Below are 21,911 nucleotides of genomic sequence, written 5' to 3' on the forward strand. Positions count from 1 at the left end.
AATCAAGTTGGTCAGGCAAGACTTCCCCTTAACAAAACCATGCTGTGTCTGAGCTATAACTGAAGTCTTCTCTAAATGATCCTGCAGTGCTTCTTTAACCAGTGCCTCCATTAATTTTCCTGGAACAGAAGTTAAGCTCACAGGTCTATAATTACTTGTTTCAGCCTTTGATCCTCCTTTGTGAATTGGGGTCACATTTGCACATTTCCAGTCTATGGGTACCTCCCCTGAGTCCAAGGAAGCTCTCATAACTATGGCTAAGGGTTTGCTTACTTCCTTTGCTGCCTCCTTTAATATAACTGGATAGATCCCATCCACCCCGGGTGCCTTTCTTGTGTTTATCTTCAACAGTTTCTCCTCCACTTTACTCCCAGTTATTTCAAGATTCTGTAGCTTACTGCTAGAGTTGAATACACCTCTGGCATTCCCCTCACTGAATAACTCCTCATGTGTGAATGTCGATGCAAAATATTCATTTAGTTTGTTAGCTACCTGAGCAGGATCATCAACAGTTGACCCATCAATATCAAGTGGACCAATCTGATTCATCCCCTTCCTTCTAGAGTTTACATAAGTAAAGAACTCTTTGCTGTTTTTCTTTGCATCCCTTGCCAAGGATTTCTCGTAATCTGCCTTCACCTGCCTAACCTCCTTTGTAACTTGGTTGCATATCAACTTGTATCTATCATAGGCTTCTGTGTCATGTGTTAATTTGTAAGTATCCCATGCATTTTTCTTCTCTGCCATATGCCTCATTAGTTCATCTGACATCCATTTTGGCCTAAACCTTGAACAATATTTCTTAGTTGGTATGTAAAGCCTAGTAGCTTCCAAGATAAGTTCTTTGAATGCTTCCCATTTTGAATTTGCTGTTGGTAACATCATCAGTTGGTCCCACTGTATAGAATTTAAATACTGTCTCAGTCCATCGTAGTCGCCTTTACGGAAGCAATAACCCTTCCCTTTACCCCTAATGGTAGTTACCTCTTTCAGTAAATCCCACTTCAGCACACTGTGATCACTGCCACCTAGTGGTTCATTTCTCTGCAGATTCTTAATGCATGAAGAATCACTGCTGATAATCAAATCAAGAGTATTACTCCCTCTAGTTGCCTCCCGAACATGCTGATGTAGAAAACAATCATCCAATAAATCCACAAAAGCCCTGCTAGTGTGTGAGTAACCAGCCCCCAAATTCCAGTCAATATCTGGGAAATTAAAATCTCCCATTATAAGACTCTCTGAATTACTGGGCCCACTCTATTTCCCTGTACAGTTCCTTATTATACTCATCAGAGTCATTAGGCCTATAGCACACTCCTACTCTCAATTTTGATCTCCCAATGCTTATGTCACACCAAACTGACTCAACACTGCACTGTCCAGCGATGTCAACTGGCTTCACTTCCTTGGTTTTTATGTGTTTCTTAACTAATAGCATAACCCCTCCCCCTTCCTATCCTGTCTATCCTTTCTGTAGACGTTGTACTCCCCAAATTGCAGTTCTGCATCCCTTATATCTGTGTGACACCACGTCTCTGATATCCCAACAATATCTGCCTTTGATGTTTTGAGCAATACCTCAAATTCATCAAATTTATTTACTAAACTCCTAGCATTGGTGTACACGCAAGTATACCTGCACCTGTTTCTGTTCTTAGCTACCCTAACACAACCCATGTGTTTACTTGTACCGCAATGGCTCCCAGCAGTCTCTGAAATACCATGCATCTTGTTTTTCAGGCTTCTGCTCATTCTAATAGAAGCAGTGCAAGAATCTCTTTCACCTTTGCCAGTGGCTACTGTCAATCTATTGGTCTTTGTCTCCCCCCAAGCTAGCAGTTTTCCGACCCACCTAACACTGCCTCGATAGCATCAGCAAATATTCTTGCACCCTTTCTATTTAAGTGTATCCCATCCCTGTAGAAGCAATCTCTCCTGTTAACAAGTACAGTCCAGGCTGAAAAAAATTCTACCCCTTGAGCGTTGCACAATCTTTCCAGGGCCGAATTGATTGACAAGGCTCTCATCATATACTCCCTCCTATCGTGTCTGGGTGTCATATACAGGGTGTTTCAAAAATACACAGCACGACTTTAGGAATGAGTTCCTCATATGTAGACAATAAAAATATTTTATATCAACATAGTTCCGGAAATGCTTGGTTTCTGAGTTTTGAAGGTCTGTCTGTGACACTGAACTGTTCACATCACCTTATAGTAATGTTCAAAATATCCACCTTCTGCCTGAATACAGGCCTCACATCGATGTCTCATGGACTCGCGAAGACGATGCTAAATTCCTGGCATGTTTCGCATTGTCTCACAACCTGCCACAATTCGATTGCAGAGAGTTACCACATCAGCTACCGGAGTCGAATACACCAATGACTTTAAATGTCCCCACAAGAAAAAATCTAGTGGGTTTAAATCAATTGAGCATGGAGGCCAGGCAGTTGATCCACCTCTACCTATCCACCAAGCAGGAAACCTTTGATTCAGGTAACTGCAGGCAAGGTGGCTGAAATATGCAGGAGCGCCATCGTACATGAAGTGCACTTGTTGACGAATGATCAGTGGCGTGTCGTCGAAGAAATCAGGCATATTGTTTTCCAGAAAGTTCCTGTATGTCTGCCCTGTGAGTGTTTTTTGGAAGTACATGGGGCCCAAATAACTTATCACCAAAAACACCCTCAGCCCATACATGCTGATTCTGAAAGTTTTGGATTCCGTCTCGTGTGAACTGTGCTTCATCTGTGAATATCACTAAGGCAGGAAAGTGAGGAGTTGTACCCAACTGCTGCAAGAACCACTGGCAGAACATTACTCGCTCAGGATAATTTGCTGGTGACAAGGCCTGTACCTGTTGCAGATGGTAAGGATACAGTTGCTGTTCTCGCAACACTCTCCAAATAGTCGAACATTGAACAGCCAGTTGCATTGCTATTCTGCATGTGCTGATTCCAGGAGTGGCATGCACAACATCCAAAATCTCCTCCTCTACTTGAGGAGTCGCAGATCCTGGTTGTCCTCTGTTGGCAGCACGAGATGTCAAGGTCCCATGTTCACAAAGGCGGCGATGGATACCTTCAAACGTTTTCCTGTCTGGACATCTTCGTTCTGGGAACCTTTTGTGGTATAAACAACGAGCCTCCAGAGTATTGCTGTCCGCCAAACTGTACATAAAGTGCATATATGCTTGCTCCTGATTTGAGTACAAGGTCGGAATGGAAAACTACCAGATTCTGTCAGTACCTTGTGATGAAGGAAATCACCTGCAGGAGATAAGACATTCCAGTTAATAACTCGGGAACCAAGGATTTCCGGAACTATGTTGATATAAAATATTTTTATTGTCTAAATATGAGGAACTCATTCCTGAAGTTATGCCATGTATTTTTGAGACACCCTGTATAAATTACAGTACTGCATATAGGTAGCAGTAACCCAACAGAAACGTACCGACTGTGTAATACTACACTCAGAGAAGTGGAGAATGAAAAAGACCTGGGAGTAATTGTGCAGTCAGATATGAAGTTCTCTGACCAGTGCAGATGGACTGCCAGAGCAGGTCATGTCATGGAGTTTTGTCAATGATATATAGAAATTTTGGAAAAGGACCAGGGTATGTCTGCAAGGGACAAAAGTTGATGACATTGTAGAGCAGATATCTTTTAAAGGCACAAAAGGTGATATTGTTGTACACGTTGGCACTAAAGGTATTAAGAGTAGGAAAACAGCAGAATTACTTAACAAGTATAGGTCAATGTTGAAAAAAAGCCATGAGTTAGGGTGAATTTGAAAGTGTCTGTAATTCAGCCCAGACATGATAGGAAGGAGTATATGATGAAAGCCTTGTCAATCAATGTGGCCCTAGAGAATTTGTGCAAGGCTCATGGGGTAGAATTTTTTTTCAGCCTGGTCTATGCTTGTTAACAGGAGAGACTGCTTCTACAGGGATACACTTAAATAGAAAGAGTGCAAAAATATTTGCTGATGCTATCGAGGCAGTGTTAGGTGGGTCGGAAAACTGTTAGCTTGGAGGAGGATATATGGATAAATAGATTCACAGTAGCCAATGGCAGAGGTGAAAGTGATTCTATTGGAATGAGCAACAGCCTGGAAAACAAGGTGCGAGGAATTTCAGAGATTGCTATGAGTCATTGCAGAATAGGTAAATACCTGGGCTGTGTTAGGGTAACCTGCACCTATTCTTATATTTAAGAATAAGAACAGGTGCAGGTTTACTTGTGTGTACACCAATGCTAGGAGTTTGGTAAATAAATTTGATGAATTTGAGGTGTTGGTCAAAATCAAAGGCAGATATTGTTGGGATATCAGAGATGTGGTGACACACTAAGGAATGCAGAATTGGAATTTGGGGAATAAAATGTGTACAGAAAAGATAGACAGGATAGAAAGGGAGGAGGGGTTATGCTATTAGTTAAGAAACACATAAAATCTAAGGAAATGCAGCCAGTTGATATGGGTGGACAATGCAGTGTTGAGTCAGTTTGGTCTGACATTAACACTGGAAAAGCAAAATTGAGAGTAGGAGTGTGTTATAGGCCTAATGACTCAGATGAGTATAATGAACAACTGTACAGAGAAATAGAGTGGGCCAGTAAATCAGATTGTCTTATAATGGAGGATTTTAATTTTCCAGATATTGACTGGAACTTTTGGGTTGGTCACTCACATACCAGCAAGACTTTTGTGGATTTATTGGATGATTGTTTTCTACAGCAGCATGTTCGGGCAGCAACTAGAGGGAGTAATATTCTTGATCTGATTATCAGTAGTGATTCTTCATGCATTAAGAATCTGCAGATAAAGGAACCACAAGGTGGCAGTGATCACAGTGTAGTGATTTGGGATTTACTCAAAGAGGTAACTACCATGAAGGGTAAAGGGAAGGGTTTTTGCTTTTGTAAAGATGATTATGGTGGTCTCAGACAGTTTTCTTTTTAAATTCAATACAGTGGGACCAACCGATTGTGTTACCAACATCAAATTCTAAATGGGAAGCATTCAATGAATTAATCTTGGAAGCTACTTGGTTTTTCATACCACCTAAGAAATAGTGTTCAAGATTTAGGCCTAAATGAATGTCAGAATAACTAATGAGACATGTTGCATAGAAATTGTTGTTATTTGGTTTTTAGAAGCATTAGCAACTAAGGCAATATTGCTCCGGGGATATGCGGTGGTCGTTCCCTGACCTTTTTGCATCCTCTGTATTTGGTGGTCATGGGCTCTAACCCGGTCTAACCAAGAAGCGTGTGCTATGCACTGCTGCTCCTGCCTACCTGGCTGAGAAGAAAAATGCATGGGATACATATAGATTAACAGGTGACACAGAAGCATATAGTAGATATAAGCTGGTGTGTAATCAAGTCACAAAGGACATTAGGCAGGCAAAAGCAGATTACAAGAAATCTTTGGCAAAGGATGCAAAGAAAAACAGCAAAGACTTCTTTACTTATGTATACTCTAGAAGGAAAGCGATGAATCAGATTGGTCCACTTGATTTCAATGGTTCTACTTTTGATGATCCTGCTTAGCTCACAAACTGTATGAGTATTTTGCATTTACATTTATTCATGGGGTGGGGGGAAATGCTGGAGGCGTATTGAACTGTGGCAGTGAGCTGAATGATTTTGTAAGAACTGAGAGCAAAGTGGAGGAGAAATTGTTGAAGATAAACATAAGGAAGACACCTGTGGTGTCTTCCTTATGTTTATCTTCAACCATTTTAATACCTGAGACAAGAATGAAAAATTGTGCCCTCCCCTAAAATATTTTTTTAAAAAAATTAATAAAAAAAAATGACTTATTAAAAATACATTTCTGGTACATGTACACATTTTAATAAAAAATTTTAAATTGATGTTATGCAATAGTGAAATTATAGTAATGTTATATTTTTTTGATGTTGTAGAAATTACAACCAGTGGGGTTGTAAAATTCAATCCCATATAACGCTGGTGCACAGAGCTCTGTATCTGTACAGTGGTGAGACAAAGATTTTCATCTTGCAAAAGCAAGTTGATAAATGGATTGAAATAATCAAAACATAAAATCAAAATGTTGGCTATTATTTAATCTTTCTTTTGGCGTTCCTTTCAGCTTTTAACCTGAGGAAAGAGGCTCGTTCACCTCACCCTTGGCACAGCTCTGCATGGGTGGATGGGTTCTATTCAGTTATATTAAAGGAGGCAGCAAAGGAAGTAAGCAAACCCTTATCCATAATCATGAGTGCTCCCTTAGACTTGGGGGTCAGTACCCATGTACTGGAGAAGTGCAAATGTAATTCATAAAGAAGGACCAAAGGGTAACACAAGTAATTACCGACCTGTTAGTTTAACTTCTGTTCTGGGGATAATGGATACACTGGTTATAGAAACACCGCGGGATTATCTAGACAAGACTTCAGTTATAGTTCAAACTTAGTATGATTTTGTTAAGCAGAAGTCTTGACTGACAAGTTTGATTGGTTACTATGATGTGGTCACAAAGGAACTGGACACAAAGAATAATTTTGATATCATATACTTGGATCATAGGAAGGCTTTTGATGCTGTTGCACATGGAAGACTGTTGGAGCAGTGTGGCATTTGGGGAAAATTGTTGCTATGGATAAAGGGATGGTTGAGTGGGAGAAGACAGAGAGTGTTAATCAATGGATGTTGCTCTTCTTGGACTAATGTCATTAGTGGAATCCCCCAGGGTTCGGTCTTGGGCCCATTGTTGTTTTCTGTATTTATTAATGATATTGATGAAGGTATATCAGGCTTAATGTCTAATGTCTTCAGATGATACGAAGGTTGGCAGGATTATTAATGAAACTAATGACAGTATGCTACTGCAAAAGGATCTAGAAAAGTTGAGCAGATAGGCTGAGAGATTGCAATTGAAGTTTGACAAATGTAAAGTACTGCATATTTCCCAGGTGATAGATGACTTTCATCAACCGGTGAAATACCACCACTTTGCTTATTGGAGGCTTGAAGTGGTTAAACCCATGTTTAGTCTCTAGAGCAAAGTTTCCGGCATCCCCTCCCCCCATACTTCTCCTTCAACCCATGCACGGTACTAAGTACTATAGGTTTTGATACCTTTCGTGTTTGGGGTTTTCATAAAAAAAAAAAAAAAAAAAAAAAAAAATATGAGTAGCAGTAACCCCAGAGTAACGTATCAACTGCGTGGTACTACACTCAGGGTGGTAGAGAATGAAAAGGACCTGGTAATAATTTTGCAGCCAGATATGAAGTTTTCTGAGCAGTGTAGACAGGCTGCCAGAGTAGGTCATGGGTTCTTGTCAATGATATACAGGAATTTTTCTAGCAGGGATAAGGAGGTGATTATCCCTTTGTATGCATTATGGCCTCAGCTGCCAATCTGCCATTAAAAACCAAACCAACCAACCAACCAACCATCCAAATCCCCTTGTATAAGGTAATGGTCAGGCCACACCTTGAGTACTGTATACAGGTCTGGAGGCCTCATTTTAGGAAGTATATAGAGCTGCTGGAACGAATACAACGAATACAGCTGATTTCTGGAACAAACTTCCATCTGTTGTTGTAGAAGTGGACAGCTTAAATAAATTCAAGGCAGAACTAGACAAACATTTTGAGCGAATGGATGGATGAAATGGAAAGGGTTTTTTTTTTTTTTTTTTTTGGCTGATGCTGTATAACCTTGCATCATATGCCTCTATTAATGCTAATGCTAATTTTTATAGCAGAGACAAGGAGATGATTATCTCCTTGATTAAGGCAATGATCAGGCCACACTTTGAATACTGCGTACAGGTCTGGAGGCGTCATTTTAGGAAGTATGTAGAGTTGCTAAGAATGAGTACAAAGAAGGGAACAAGATTGGTGAGAGGAACAAAGGGGTGACCTTACCAAGAAAGGCTTAAGTTCTTCAAGTTGCAGCATCTGGAGACTTGGCACCTGTGAGGTGATCTGATTGAGGTGTATATAGCTTTGAATGATTTGAGCAGGCTCAATGCTGATAGGATTCTTCTGCTTACTCAGATTATGAACCTGAGCAGGCATAGATTCAAATTGAGGAAAGGCAGTTGCAGAATAGATGTGTGAAAGTTTGCCTTTAGCCAGTGGGTTGTTGGTTGCTGGAACAGACTTCCATCGGTTGTTGTGGAAGTTGATAGCTTAAATAAATTTGAGGCTGAACTAGACAAACAACTTGGAGTACCCGGATGGGTGAAATAGGAAGGGATTTTTTTTTTTTTTTGGCTGATACTTTCTAAGCTTGCTTTTTTGCATCATGCCTCAACTAATGCTAATTCTAGAACTATGTGCCATAAATTCAAATTACAGTGTTGAGGTTTATACATTAGATTGTAGGAAGTTTTCTTTTTGCCAGCAAGTCGTTTGCTGGAATTGCTGGAATAAGTTGCCCTCGAAGTTAGTTGAGGCTGACAGTTTGAATAAATTCATAGGTCAACTGGATAGTTACCTGTGTTAGGAGGGAACCATATAATTTGTATTTTCTTAACTACTTTTTTTTTCTTTTTTTTTTCGGTGCAGTGAAAGCCTGTGGCTTTCTTGCACTATATGGCAAATGCTATTACCGCATCCCGAATCTCCTAGGAAGGGGGATTGGAATATGTGAGAGTGTGCTGAAAATTAATGTTTCCTAATGTTTTTTTCAATAATCCAAACAGATATTTCATTTAAACAAAAATAATATTTTTCTTGTAATGTTATATAATTTCTTCTCAATATAATCACTTCTGCAGTCCATACACATCCACATTTATGTTGTTTCATGAATCCATTAATAAAGGACGCCTCCATAGCCAGGTGGGCAGGAGCAGCAGTGCATAGCACACGCTTCTTGATTAGACCAGGGTTCGAGCCCGAGACCACCAAATACAGAGGATGCGGAAAGGTCAGGGAATGACCCCTGCATATCCCCGGGCAATATGGCCTTAGTTGTTAATGCTCCTAGAAACCAAATAACAAAACAAAAACAAACCATTAATACAGAACAGATTGCACTGTTTGTTTAAGAAATAACACTTCACCACTGCCTTTACTACATCGATCAGATGTTATCACCTCTCAGATCTTCCTTCAGTTGTGAGAAGAGATAGATGCCATGTCTCAACTGTATGGTAGTGGTCTAAGATGGCAAAACTAAGGGGGTGAATTTTTGCAATCACTCATACACTTGAATTGTTCTGTTAGAAGAAAAGCTGATGCTACATATCAAGATGAGCTCTCTGAATATGTTTCTTTAGTTCTTGTAGTATCCAACATGATGTTAAAGGTTACAGTAGGCATGAATTTCATATGAAATCATATCAGTTTTCCAGATAGTGATCATGACTTTGCTGTCAGCAATGTATTCTTGAACTTTAATGCTGGCATACCTTTGTGATTGTATTCCATACTCTCTTGACTGTGTTGTTTAATTGAAATGATGCACCCAGTTTTTGTGAAAATCCTTGTGAAAATGTTGCACAAGAACTTTTCTTTACAATGTCCATCTTCAGTTTTCTGTTTCTTGATAAGTGTTTGGAGAACCCCTTTTGAAAACAGCTTCTGGTATCCATGATCAGCAATCATTGTATATGTGCTCATGTCATGTGAAATGGCAGGTTTTTTTTGCTATTGTCTGCTGTGAAATATGGCAATTCTTTTTCATCACATTCTTAATGCAATTTTAGAGAATCTCATCAGTTGTTAGAGGGAGGGAGGTGAAACGTGCAGTTGCTTGTCAGTCAGTTTGCCCTGTCTAATGTATTACGCCTAATGCTGAAGAGTACTTCATGTTTATATAAGCAATCGTGAATATAAGCAACTTTTATTCACCATTTCATAATGTCATTCAGTGGAACATTTTCTGCAGTGAAAAATTCAATCACTGCATGCTACTTATCCATCTTTTTACTATGTTATGTAGAGATCTCTAGCGACAGAACAGAGAAACTTCACATTGAAGTGTAGATAAGTTTAACTGAATGAATTGAGGTTAATAGGAATTTTACTTATTCCGTTAAGTAACTGGCAGTAAAGTAGAGAAACTGGCAGTAGGGCCCTTTGTATGGGGGAGGGAGTAGGAATTGGAATGGTAATTGAGAGAGATCTCTCTGTCTATAGGTTTTTCTGTTAACATAGGTATTAATGGGAAGACTATTTCCAGATAAAGTCTGAAACTTATGTTGTATGCTGCTATTCTTAAAGTGGAAGGTGTTTGAATGCTGAACCGTTGACTTCTGGGAGCAGTGCCATGGAAATGGGGGGTGCACTGGATGTGCCACACCAGGTCCTCCGATCTATGGGGCCCCAATCGAGAGAGCATAGAAACTGAAATGTTTTTAAGATATTTAGTAGATAAAATAATACAATTTGATAAGCATTTTGGAGCCTTAAAATAATAGTTGAAATGTTTTTATTTTTATGTTTTAATAATTTAATTCATTAAGCTTTATTGGACCTTTCTCAATTAATAAAATAATTTTGTAAATATTCCGCATTGCCTTTTTTGTTATTAATTATTTTATTAACAATCTGACGTCGGACCTATCATTAAGAATGTGAACTCCGGACCTAGTTCCTTTCAAATTCAATCATTAAATATGGAAAGGAGTGCTAATGATAGCATGGCTACATTGTGTAGTGCACCAACCAGTAGCGTAACAAAGCCAATGCAACTGCATTGGGGCCCCAGCTTGAAAGAGAGACCCATGAAATTTGGAAGACAGAATTATTCCTCAAGATAATTAATGAATTTCATTAATAAATGAGCAATTTTTTTAAAAATTAAAAGTAACACATTCTATCAACCCGATGAATGGCTGCCGAGTATTGTTTAGACTGATGCTACGCTTATAGAAATATTAGTAAATAAAAGATAGCATTAGTTGAAGCATATGATTCAAGAAAGCAGGCTTATACAGCATCAGTCAAAAAAAAAAAAAAAACCCTTCCCATTTCACCCATCCGGTCACTCCAAATGTTTGTCTAGTTCAGCCTTAAATTTATTTATTTAAGCTATCAACTTCCACAACAACAGATGGAAGTCTGTTCCAACAATCAACTACCTGCTGGCTAAAGGCAAACTTCCATACATCTATTCTACAACTGCCTTTGCTCAATTTGAATCTATGCCCCTTCAGGATCTTAATCTGAGCAAGCGGAAGAATCCCATCAGTATTGAGCCTGTTCAAACCATTCAAGGCCTTATACCTCAATCAGATCACCTCGCAGGTACCTAGTCTCCAGACACTGCAGTTTGCTGAACTTAAGCCTTTCTTCGTAAGAGCTCCCCTTTGTTCCCCTCCCAGTCTTTTTGCCCTTCTCTGCATTCGTTCTAGTAACTCTATAACCTTTGTAAAATGAGGCCCCCAGACTGGTATGCAGTGCTCAAGGTGTGGCCTGACCATTGCTTTATGCAAGGGCATAATCACCTCCTTATCTCTGCTAATTTTGCTGTCCAGCAAAATTCTACAAGTTGTGAAATATTATAATAACTTAAATATCTTAATAATCGTGAAATATTCAACAAAACCAGTGTCAAATACAGATATACATCAGTGTGATTTTATTCTAGTGTGGGGAAATTTATATTACATTTTTAGTATGTTTGCATACTCTGTTGTTGGAGGGCAATATGTTTTTTTTTCACAATACACAGATTTGTCACACAACAGTCCTACGGCCAGTGTTGTTGTTTTAGCACCTATCACGCTAGGATTTGAAAAATTACAAGGACTAGGAATCGGCTATTACTATGCTAACAAGAGACACATCTGAATTGCAGATCTTTTCATCCTCACATTTGACATTTTGAAACTCAACAGCACATTGGGAGGAACCCTTCCTGTAATTAGAGTTCATCCCGTGGTGTTCACAGAATGGAATAAACAAAGACCAAGCAGAGTAAAGCATCTAGTAACTAAATAGTAACTACTGCAGTCCAAATATGACTGCAGTAGTTACTATGTCGGGGAACCAGGAGACTTTAAGATCGAATATCAGAACACTAGAGGGCCATCTGATCTGCTGATCCAGAGCACTCCGCAGTTGCAGAACACTGTTGGTCCTCTCAGAAGTCGTCGACCACTCGCACAATTACCATTAACAAGTATGGCTCAAATCACTCCATATATCTGGTTGTCATAGTAATTTTAATTGCAACAAAGGTATGTACATACATCCAATTGTGGAGGCAGGTTATCCTGCAATGTGATAAACGTTGGCACAAACCCCATTTGCATGCCCTGCATTTGCAGCTACAAGCATCCAGTTCTAAGCAGTGATTGTCCCTACTGTTGCTTGCACTCATGTCACGCTTTGTTTGCCTTACATGACCATGCCTGGGCATTCTTTTTTTTCATACTAACGTTTATGTTCGAGCTAATGAAGAGTCCCTCAGACTCAAAAGCTACTTTTGCTTTATTTTGTTTAATTTAATTTATTCCATTCATTAGTTTACCTTAATTTTGTACCTGTAGTTGCTATTAAAGGTTACTACCTTGTTTGTACCTGCAATTTCATTATTATTATTAACTTTTTCCATTCCTCTTGTGGAGAACAATACAGGTCGACCATCACTAATCTGGTAACATTGGGACCTGTGGGGTGCCGGATTAGTGAGTTTGCCCGATCACCAGTGGTTATTTTAGCACATACACTTTACCCAACTCATCCTACCTTTGACACGTTGACTGCCAAGGTAATTTAAGAGAAAAAATTCCCCAGGGACCAAAAAATATTTAGCAAATTATTTGATTAGTAATTTTAAAATAAATATTGTAATGTCAGCATTGTCGTTTTTTTCGCTTAAAATATCAAAATAAAAGAGTTTTTTATGTTGCATATATGTGGCCAACGTGGCCCAGTAGGTTACTTTATTTCTTGAGAAGTCGTGTCGGCTACATACGTGTGACGCTATTACGGCATACATATGAAGGTCATTTGTGATTAGTTTATTGCACATGTGGCGAGTGCTGGAATAAAACTAATTGTGATAAAATAAACTCTCAAACGTCACAATAAGTTTGCCAGTATTATTAGAGATTTTGTGAAAAAAAGTTCGTTAGTGCACTGTATTATCCATCATATCATATTGTGTTGTGTTTTTCCGAAAGTCTGTACAAAAAAAAAAAAAAAAGCTAAAATAAGAGGAACAGAGAGGAATTGCTGGAACTAAGTAGGGTTGAACTTCTCACATACGTACCACTGTTGAGTTGTTTCAGAAGTTCAACTTTATCAGTTATGAACAATGTACGGTGTTTGCGCTTTACACCAAGAGAGGCACTTCCTTTATGCATTGGAACCAGTGTTTGCCAGTGTTTACAAGTTCACGCCAACAGCTCATACTGCAACCAATGCCACCAAAACAGTAGCAGAAGGTCGGTGAGCCAACCCGGGAAATTTGAAATTATGTTCGCGGAAATTATGTCGGGAATTAGCGGTGGAACCGGATTAGTGATGGTCGACCTGTATTTATACTTCTTATATAGGTGATTGTTTTGTTTTGACTATTAATAATAATATTAAAATGCATAAAACATATTTGTGTATATTTCCCTCTGTGTGCCAAGTTGATGATAACATTTAATGTTTATTATAGGTGGTTGTTTTGACTATTTATCAAAACATAATGTTTTAATAATTATATTTTGATAATATTAAAATATTGTAATAATTAATACTTAATAAATATATGCTCCATTTAATATATATTTGTCTCAACATAAATGAACGGGTCTATTAACGTTACCTTTTTGGTTCGGGCCACCAAATACCTTTGCATGGCCCTGTCCGAGAGGAGGGATGATAGCATGCTTTCTATAGTTAATCCTCTTTTTCATTAGGTAGAACTTCCCACATAAATTGTATATAGGCTTATTGGGCCATGAGATCAGTAATAGCTTCCTTGGAAAATGACATTGTAATAGTAATCGTAGCATGTGATACAAGAAAGCAAGCATATGAGCTTATGTAGTATCAGCCAAAAAAAAAAAAAAAAAATCACACAACCATAACCTCAATGTTTTTCCAGTTCCTCCTTAAATTCATTTAACCTATTAACTTCCACAACGACAGATGTAAGTTTGTTCCAACAATTAACCACCCGCTGGCTAAAGGCAAATTTCTGCAAATCTGTTCTACAGCTGTCTTTCCTCAGTTTGAATTTATGTCCCCTGAGGTTCGTAATCTGAAGAAGTGGAAGAATTCCATCAGAATTCAGCATGCTCAACTCATTCAAGGCCTTATACACCTCAGTCAGAAGCCCTCACAGGTACCTAGTCTCCAGCCTCTGCAACTTGCAGAATTTAAGCATTTCTTGGTAAGAGGATCCCTTCATTTCCCTCACCAACCTTGTTGCCCTTCTCTGTACACACTCAAGCAAATCTACATCCTTCCTAAAATGAGGCCTCCAGACCTGTATGCAGTACTCAAGGCATGGCTTGACCATTGTCTTATACAGAGGGACAATCACCTCCTTTTCCCTGCTAGCAAAATTCCTGTATATCATTGACAAAACCCGATGACTTGCTCTTGGAGCCTGTCTGCATTGTTCAGAAAACTTCATATCTGACTGCACAATTACTCCCAGGTCTTTTTCGTTTTCTACCTCCCTAAGTGGAGTACCACACAGTTGGTACGTTCCTCTGGAGTTACTTTTACCCAAATGCCGTACTTTGCATTTGTCAATGTTAAATTTCAGTTGCCACTTCTCAGCCCATCTTCCCAAATTTTCTAGATCTTGTTGTAGTAGCACACTGCCATTACGCTCATTAACAACCCTGTCAACCTTTGTATCATCTGCAAACTTCGACACTAAGCCTGATATGCCTTCATCAGTATAATTGATAAATATACAAAACAACAGTGGACCCAACACCGAACCCTGTGGGACTCCACTAATAAGATTAGTCCTCCACGAAGAGCAGCATCCATTGATCACCACCCTGTCTTCTCCCACTCAACCATCCTTTTATCCATTGTAGCAACTTGTCCTTAATGCCATACTGCTCCAATTTGTACAGTAGTCTTCCGTGCACAACAGTGTCAAACGCTTTCCTGAAATCCAAATATATGATATCAAAATTATTTTTTGCATCCAGTTCCTTTGTAACCACATTATAATATCCTATTAAATTTGTCAGACAAGACTTTCCCTTAACAAACCCATGCTGGGTTTGAATTATTGCTGCAGTCTTGTCTATATGATCCTGCAATGCATCTTTAACCAGTGATTCCATTATTTTACCCGGAACAGAAGTTAAACTAACTGGTCTGCAATTACTTGTGTCACCCTTTGATCCCCCCTTTGTGAATTGGCGATACATTTGCACATCTCCAGTCCGTGGGGACCTCCCCTGAGTCCAAGGATGCTCTCATAATTATGGCTAAAGGTTTGCTTAGTTCCTTTGCCACCTCCTTTAATATAACTGGATAGATCCCATCCACCCTAGGTGCCTTTCTTATGTTTAACTTCAACAATTTCTCCTCCACTTTGCTCTCAGTTATTACAAAATCATTAAGCACCCTATTACAGTTTGATGAACTTCTGGGATTTTCCTCCCTTAATAACTCCTCATGTGTGAATGTAGATGCAAAATACTCATTGAGATTATCAGCTATCTGAGCAGGATCATCAACAGTCGAACCATCGATATCAGGTGGACCAATCTGATTCATCCCCTTCCTTTTGGAGTTTATATAAGTAAAGAAATTCTTGCTGTTTTTCTTAGCATCATTTACCAAAGATTTTTTGTAATCTGCCTTCACCTGCCTAACCTCCTTTATGACTTGATTACAGACTAGCTTATATCTGCCATAGGCTTCTGTGTCGCCTGATAATTTATACGCATCCCATGCATTTTTCTTCTCTGCCACCAGTCTCATTAGTTCATTTGACAACCATAGAGGCCTAAACCTTGAACAATATTTCTTAATAGGTATGAAACATTTAGTAGCTTCCACGATTAATTCTTTGAATGCTTCCACTTTGAATTTGCTGTTGGTAACATCATCAGTTGGTCCCACTGTGTAGAATTTAAAAACTGTCTGAGACCACTGTAGTAACCTTTATGGAAGCAAAAACCTTTTTCTTTACCCCTGATGGTAATTATATCTTTAAGTAAATCCTTGATCAGTACACTGTATCATTGCCACCTAGTGGTTCCTTTACTGCAAATTCTTAATACGCAAATGATCACTGCTGATAACCAGATCAAGAGTATTGCCCTCTCTGGTAATACTCTTGATACATGGAATGGCTAAAGTGATTCTGGGTTGGCGAATCTGTAAAAGCTTGCTTTATCATCTTTGAAGGGGGGCTATAAGTATGAAAATGACATAATGATTCAAGGAAACAAACTTATTCTGCATCTTTTTTTTTTTTAAATATCTCATATTATTCTCATTGTCAGAAAGTGCCTGCCTGTCCAATTCCTCCTTGAATTTGCTCCAAACTCTCCACTTCAACCACATTTGCAGGCAACTTATGCCAATGCTTTGCAGTATGTTGTCCAAAGTAAACTTTGTAGGCCTCACTGAAATTTTATGATTCTGCTGTCTTGTTCTTGTCTCACTCGCCAGTAAGAATATTCCTTTTTCATTCATTTTGCTACTCCTGTGTTTTATACACTTCACCTCACTCGCCAGTGAGGTGAAGTGTATAAAACACAGACCCTAAACCCACAAACCCTAAAGTGTCTAGTTGCTAACTCTGCAAAGCTATTTGCCACAGGTATTTGCTTTATTCTTTACTATTCTAGTTATCCTTCTTTGCACCTTGAGTGTATGATTATGAAGAGTATGATGTTTGTTATGCAGGAGGCGATATCTTTCAAAAGGAAAGATAGTATAGAAATAATTAGAACAATTTTATTGGAGAACATTTCAAATGATATTGAGGGAGAAAGGGTAGTTTTGGGGGAGTATTTGTCTGATGTTTTAGGAGCCACTTTATATCTTTCTTCTTCTTGAAAAACTTAAATTAGTTTTGAGTTTAGGCCTTGTGGCTTTAGATTTTTTGTTCTCTAATGTCGCGAGACAATGTCAGGACCATAGAGTATAGTCTACTGTCCTGAATATACTGAGAACATAGAGATATATTTATGTATGTTAAAGTTGCATAAAAGATTTTGTATGTAATATTTTAAAATGTATGTTACAGAGTCCTGTTTTATCAGAATTTCTTCCCACGTTATTAATGTGGCTGATGTCAGTACTGTTACCTGTTATAGTTACATATTCTGATCAGTTTTTATCACACTGGACAAGGTAAGTTTATTATTTCATTATCTTACTTCTTATTTCACTGTCTTATATATTATTTGCAGTGGCAAAAATTTCAAAACTTTATTAAGGTGTATATACTGCATATTATAATATGAAGTGTGATAAAAAGATTTGGGGGCTAATTGTATATCTTAAAATTCAGTGTTTTAGCAAGTTGTGACTTGTCATAATTCATTTGGTGACTCTTCTAGACATATTAACATGTGAATCGCTGATTTATCTGCAGTCAGTCTGAATTAGTGCACATTGAAAAAAAGGTATTTTTCGATATTCTGTCCACAAGTGTGGACAGAATATCGAAAAATTACTTGATCAACACAATCTGATAACTCTAAATAATGGAGCGCACCTTTCTACAGGATCCACTTTATCTTTCGATGTCTCTCTATGCTCAGCAACCATATATCCTCTATTTGGGTGGACTATTTTCAGTAATCCACTTGGCAGGGATCATGACCCTTTGATATGCTGCATTGATACAAGCATTCCCCATGTTTATTCCCTAATTGCCAAATGGAACATTTCCAAAGCTAAATGGGACATGTACAAGCAGCTAGCTACACTAGTAGAAAAACAGGTCCAACAAACACTCATAAACCTGGCAGTAGAATATATGTCTAACCGAATACTGGAGGCAGCGGACAAAGCAATTCCAAAACAATCCAGAAAAATATTGGCCTGCTGAAAAGTGTAATGGAATGAAGATTGCAGTGCAGTTAAAAAACAGAAGAACAGAGCATGGAACATCTTCATGAAGTTTCCAACAATAGAAAACCTCATCTGTTTACACTACGGGTAGATGCTTCATGGAAATATTCAGCTACAATATCATACTCCCCACATTTTCAAGCACACAAGCAATCAGGTACAAAAAGCACAATCAATTTTCAATTCAGCATCCGGTAGTGCTGTGTACAATCTCTCCTTTACAATGTCAGAGTTCCATCATTCTCTAGTCTCCACTAAACTCAGTGCCTCAGGGCCAGATTGAATACATTACATCATGATAGCAAAACTTACTGAACCAGCCCTCAAGACACCGTTACTTCTCTACAACAGAATATTCAAAGAAAACACTTTCCCCGATGAATGTCGGCATGCTTATGTTTTGGCATTTCCATAACCAGAAAGAGTCCCACAAGGATCAGTGCTAAGTACTATCCTCTTTAATATAATAATTTTATACTATCAAATTCATATTATTAAATTCTTGTTGACTATTTCATCCACTTCCTTCCTCTCCAGGCATAACCTATCGATAACCTATCAACACTAATTCGAACGAGAGTAGCCTTGTGCAGGTGAAGTTTTTACTGCTCCTGGAATAGAGAAGTTTTTTCTGTTTTATTAGCTTAAATTGGCATATTAATTTATTTCCTTTATATTCCTAGTTATGATACTTAGTTTAAAGTTTAACTTAGATAGAGATTTTGTAGGTATTACTTAGTATCGGTAAGGGTATCGAATCTACGTGTTACAAGTTGCAGCTCCGCTGAACTAGAAGTTTTTAGCCATATTTAGCCACTTTATCGACTAACTGTTACATTAAATTATTTTCTATAAGTAGCTTATAGACCTAGTCAAGATCTTTAGTTTATTCTGAATTGAGACAGCGACATTTATAAGTTAATTAATACTTAAGTGTCCGTAGATTTGCCATTCGTAAATTGCTGCCATTGTTATACGATGCAACATTATATCCCAAACTAGATAGTAAGCTTAGTATAGTATAGTATATAATATAATATTGTCAATTAATCAGTAAAATCTGTTAATCTTGTTAAACTTCATTGTCAATTAAATTGTACTTTTAATTTGTACTTTTTAACTAAATACATATAACGACTTAGATTACAAATGTAACATAATTAATTAATACATAACTTGATACGGAAGTTATATAAATGGAACTCGTAGATAATACGCGATACTGAAAAATATATATAGCGTTATAACTGTGTTGGGATACAAGTTTAGGGTTATAATTTTGTACTAAAATTGAAATTTGATTGAAATTAAATCAAAATCATGACTCAGACCAGAGCAGCAAAGCAAAAGTCTCAAGCTAAATGGGAGTGCTGTGGCTCACAGGAGAACTGAGGGGGGCAGTTTCCCTCTGAATCACAGCCTTTTAAAATGCACTGCTTGCTTGATGTTTGTGGAGAAATTGGGTACGGGACATGATATTGCCATTGGGGATGTCTTTGTATGAGCAATGTAAGGAGTGTAAAGAAATCAGGCGACAATTCAGCGTTGTTATGGGCCTATATGAGAGCTTGAAGGACAGGGTGGATGCCCTCAAAGGATCTAAATTGAGGGGCCCATCAAGCTCTCAGCTGCCCACATCAACGCCAGAGCTTGCACTTGTTCATCACACAACACAGCGGCAACCCCCAAGGCAGAATGCGCTGGTCCCACAGGAACTAGTGGTTGTTGGTGACTCTATTGTCAGGGAAACGGGGAACATGCTTTGTAAAAAGGATAGGTGGAACAGGACCAGGGTATGTCTGCCAGGGGCAAAGGTTGATGATGTTGTAGAGCGGATATCATCTTTTAAGGGCACAAAAGGTGATATAGCTGTAGATGTTGGCACTAATGATATTAAGAGTAGGAGACCGGCAGAATTACTTAACAAGTACAGGTCACTGTTGAAAAAAAGCTGTGAATTAGGGTTAAATTTGAAAGTGTCTTGAATTCTGCCCAGACACGATAGGAGGGAGTATATGATCAGAGCCTTGTCGATCAATTCGGCCCTGGAAAGATTGTGCAAGGCTCAAGGTGTAGAATTTTTTTCAGCCTGGTCTGTACTTGTTAACAGGAGAGACTGCTTCTACAGGGATGGGATACACTTAAATTGAAAGGGTGCAAGAATATTTGCTGATGCTATCGGGCAGTGTTAGGTGGATCGGAAAACTGCTAGCTTGGGGGAATACAAGGACAAATAGATTAACAGTAGCCACTAGCAGAGGTGAAAGTGATTCTTGCACTGCTTCTATTGGAATGAGCAGCAGCCTGGAAAACAAGATGGGTATTTCAGAGACTGGTGGGAGTCATTGTGGTACAAATAAACACATAGGTTGTGTTAGGGTAGCTAAGAATAGGAACAGGTGCATGTATACTTGAATGTACACCAATGCTAGGAGTTGGGTAAATAAATTTGATGAATTTGAGGTATTCCTCAAAACATCAAAGACAGATATTGTTGGGATATCAGAGACGTGGTGTCACACAGATATAAGGAATGAAGAACTGGAATTTGGTGAGTACAATATGTACAGAAAGGACAGTCAGGATAGGAAGGGAGGAGGGATTATGCTATTAGTTAAGAAACACATAAAATCCAGGAAATTGAAGCCAGTCGACATCGCTGGACAGTACAGTGTCGAGTCAGTTTGGTGTGACATAAGCACTGGGAGATCAAAATTGTGAGTAGGAGTGTGCTATAGGCCTAATGACTCTGATGAGTATAATAAGAAACTGTTATTTGTTTTTTTTTTTTTTTTTTTAGTAGCATTAGCAACTAAGGCCATATTACTCTGGGATATGCGGTGGTCATTCCCTGACCTGTCTGTATCCTTCGTATTTGGTGGTGACGGACTCAAACCCCGGTCTAATCATGATGCGTGTGCTATGCACTGCTGCTCCTTCCCGCCTGGCTACGGATGTGCCATAATAAGAAACTGTACAGGGAAATAGAGTGGGCCAGTAAATCAGAGTCTAATAATGAGGGATTTTAATTTCCCAGATATTGACTGGAATTTGTGGGTTGGTCACTCACACACTAGCAAAGCTTTTGTGGATTTATTGGGTGATTGGTTTCTACATCAGCATGTTCGGGAGGCAATGATTTGATTATCAGTAGTGATTCTTCATGCATTAAGAATCTGCAGATAAAGGAACCACTAGGTGGCAGTGATGACAATGTGCTGAAGTGGGATTTACTCAAAAAGGTAACTACCATCAGGGGTAAAGGGAAGGGTTTTTGCTTTTGTAAAGGTGACTACGATGGTCTGAGATAGTATTTAAATTGTATACAGTGGGACCAACTGATGATGTTACCAACAGCAAATTCAAAATGGGAAGCATTCAAAGAACTTATCTTGGAAGCTACTAGGCTTTACATACCAACTAAGAAATATTGTTCCAGGTTTAGGCCTAAATGGATGTCAGATGACTAATGAGACATATGGCAAAGAAGAAAAATGCATGGGATACATATAAATTAATGGGTGACATGGAAGCCTATGATAGATATCAGCTGGTCTGTAACCAAGTCACAAAGGAGATTAGGCAGGGAAAGGCAGATTATGAGAAATCCTTGGCAAAGGATGCAAAGAAAAACAGAAAAGAGTTCTTTACCTATGTAAACTCTAAAAGGAAAGGATGAATCAGATTGGTCCACTGGATATTGATGGTTCAACAGCTGAGGATCCTGCTCAGGTGGCTAACAAGCTAAATGAGTATTTTGCATCTACCGTCACGCATGAGGAGTTATTCAGGAAGGGGGATGTCAGAGGTGAAGTAAACTCTGGCAGTGGGCTAGATGATTCTGTAATAACTGAGAGGAAAGTGGAGGAGAAATTGTTGAAGATATACATAAAAAACGCACCTG

At 38.6% G+C, this 21,911-nt stretch overlaps 1 protein-coding gene across 2 annotated transcripts in view; it reads left to right on the forward strand.

Annotated features, from left to right (window-relative positions):
- Tmem63 (transmembrane protein 63) overlaps nt 1-21,911 on the forward strand; it is a 440,514-nt gene that overhangs the window by 244,402 nt on the left and 174,201 nt on the right. For both annotated transcript variants that reach the window (XM_090375486.1, XM_090375485.1), the window contains exon 15: nt 17,175-17,281. In XM_090375486.1, the coding sequence (XP_090231612.1) occupies nt 17,175-17,281 (107 nt within the window). The remainder of the gene's footprint in view (nt 1-17,174; nt 17,282-21,911) is intronic.

Source organism: Mastigoproctus giganteus, chromosome 6 (genome assembly GCF_048544385.1).
Source record: "Mastigoproctus giganteus isolate SK-2022 chromosome 6, ASM4854438v1, whole genome shotgun sequence".
Lineage (NCBI taxonomy): Eukaryota > Metazoa > Arthropoda > Arachnida > Uropygi > Thelyphonidae > Mastigoproctus > Mastigoproctus giganteus.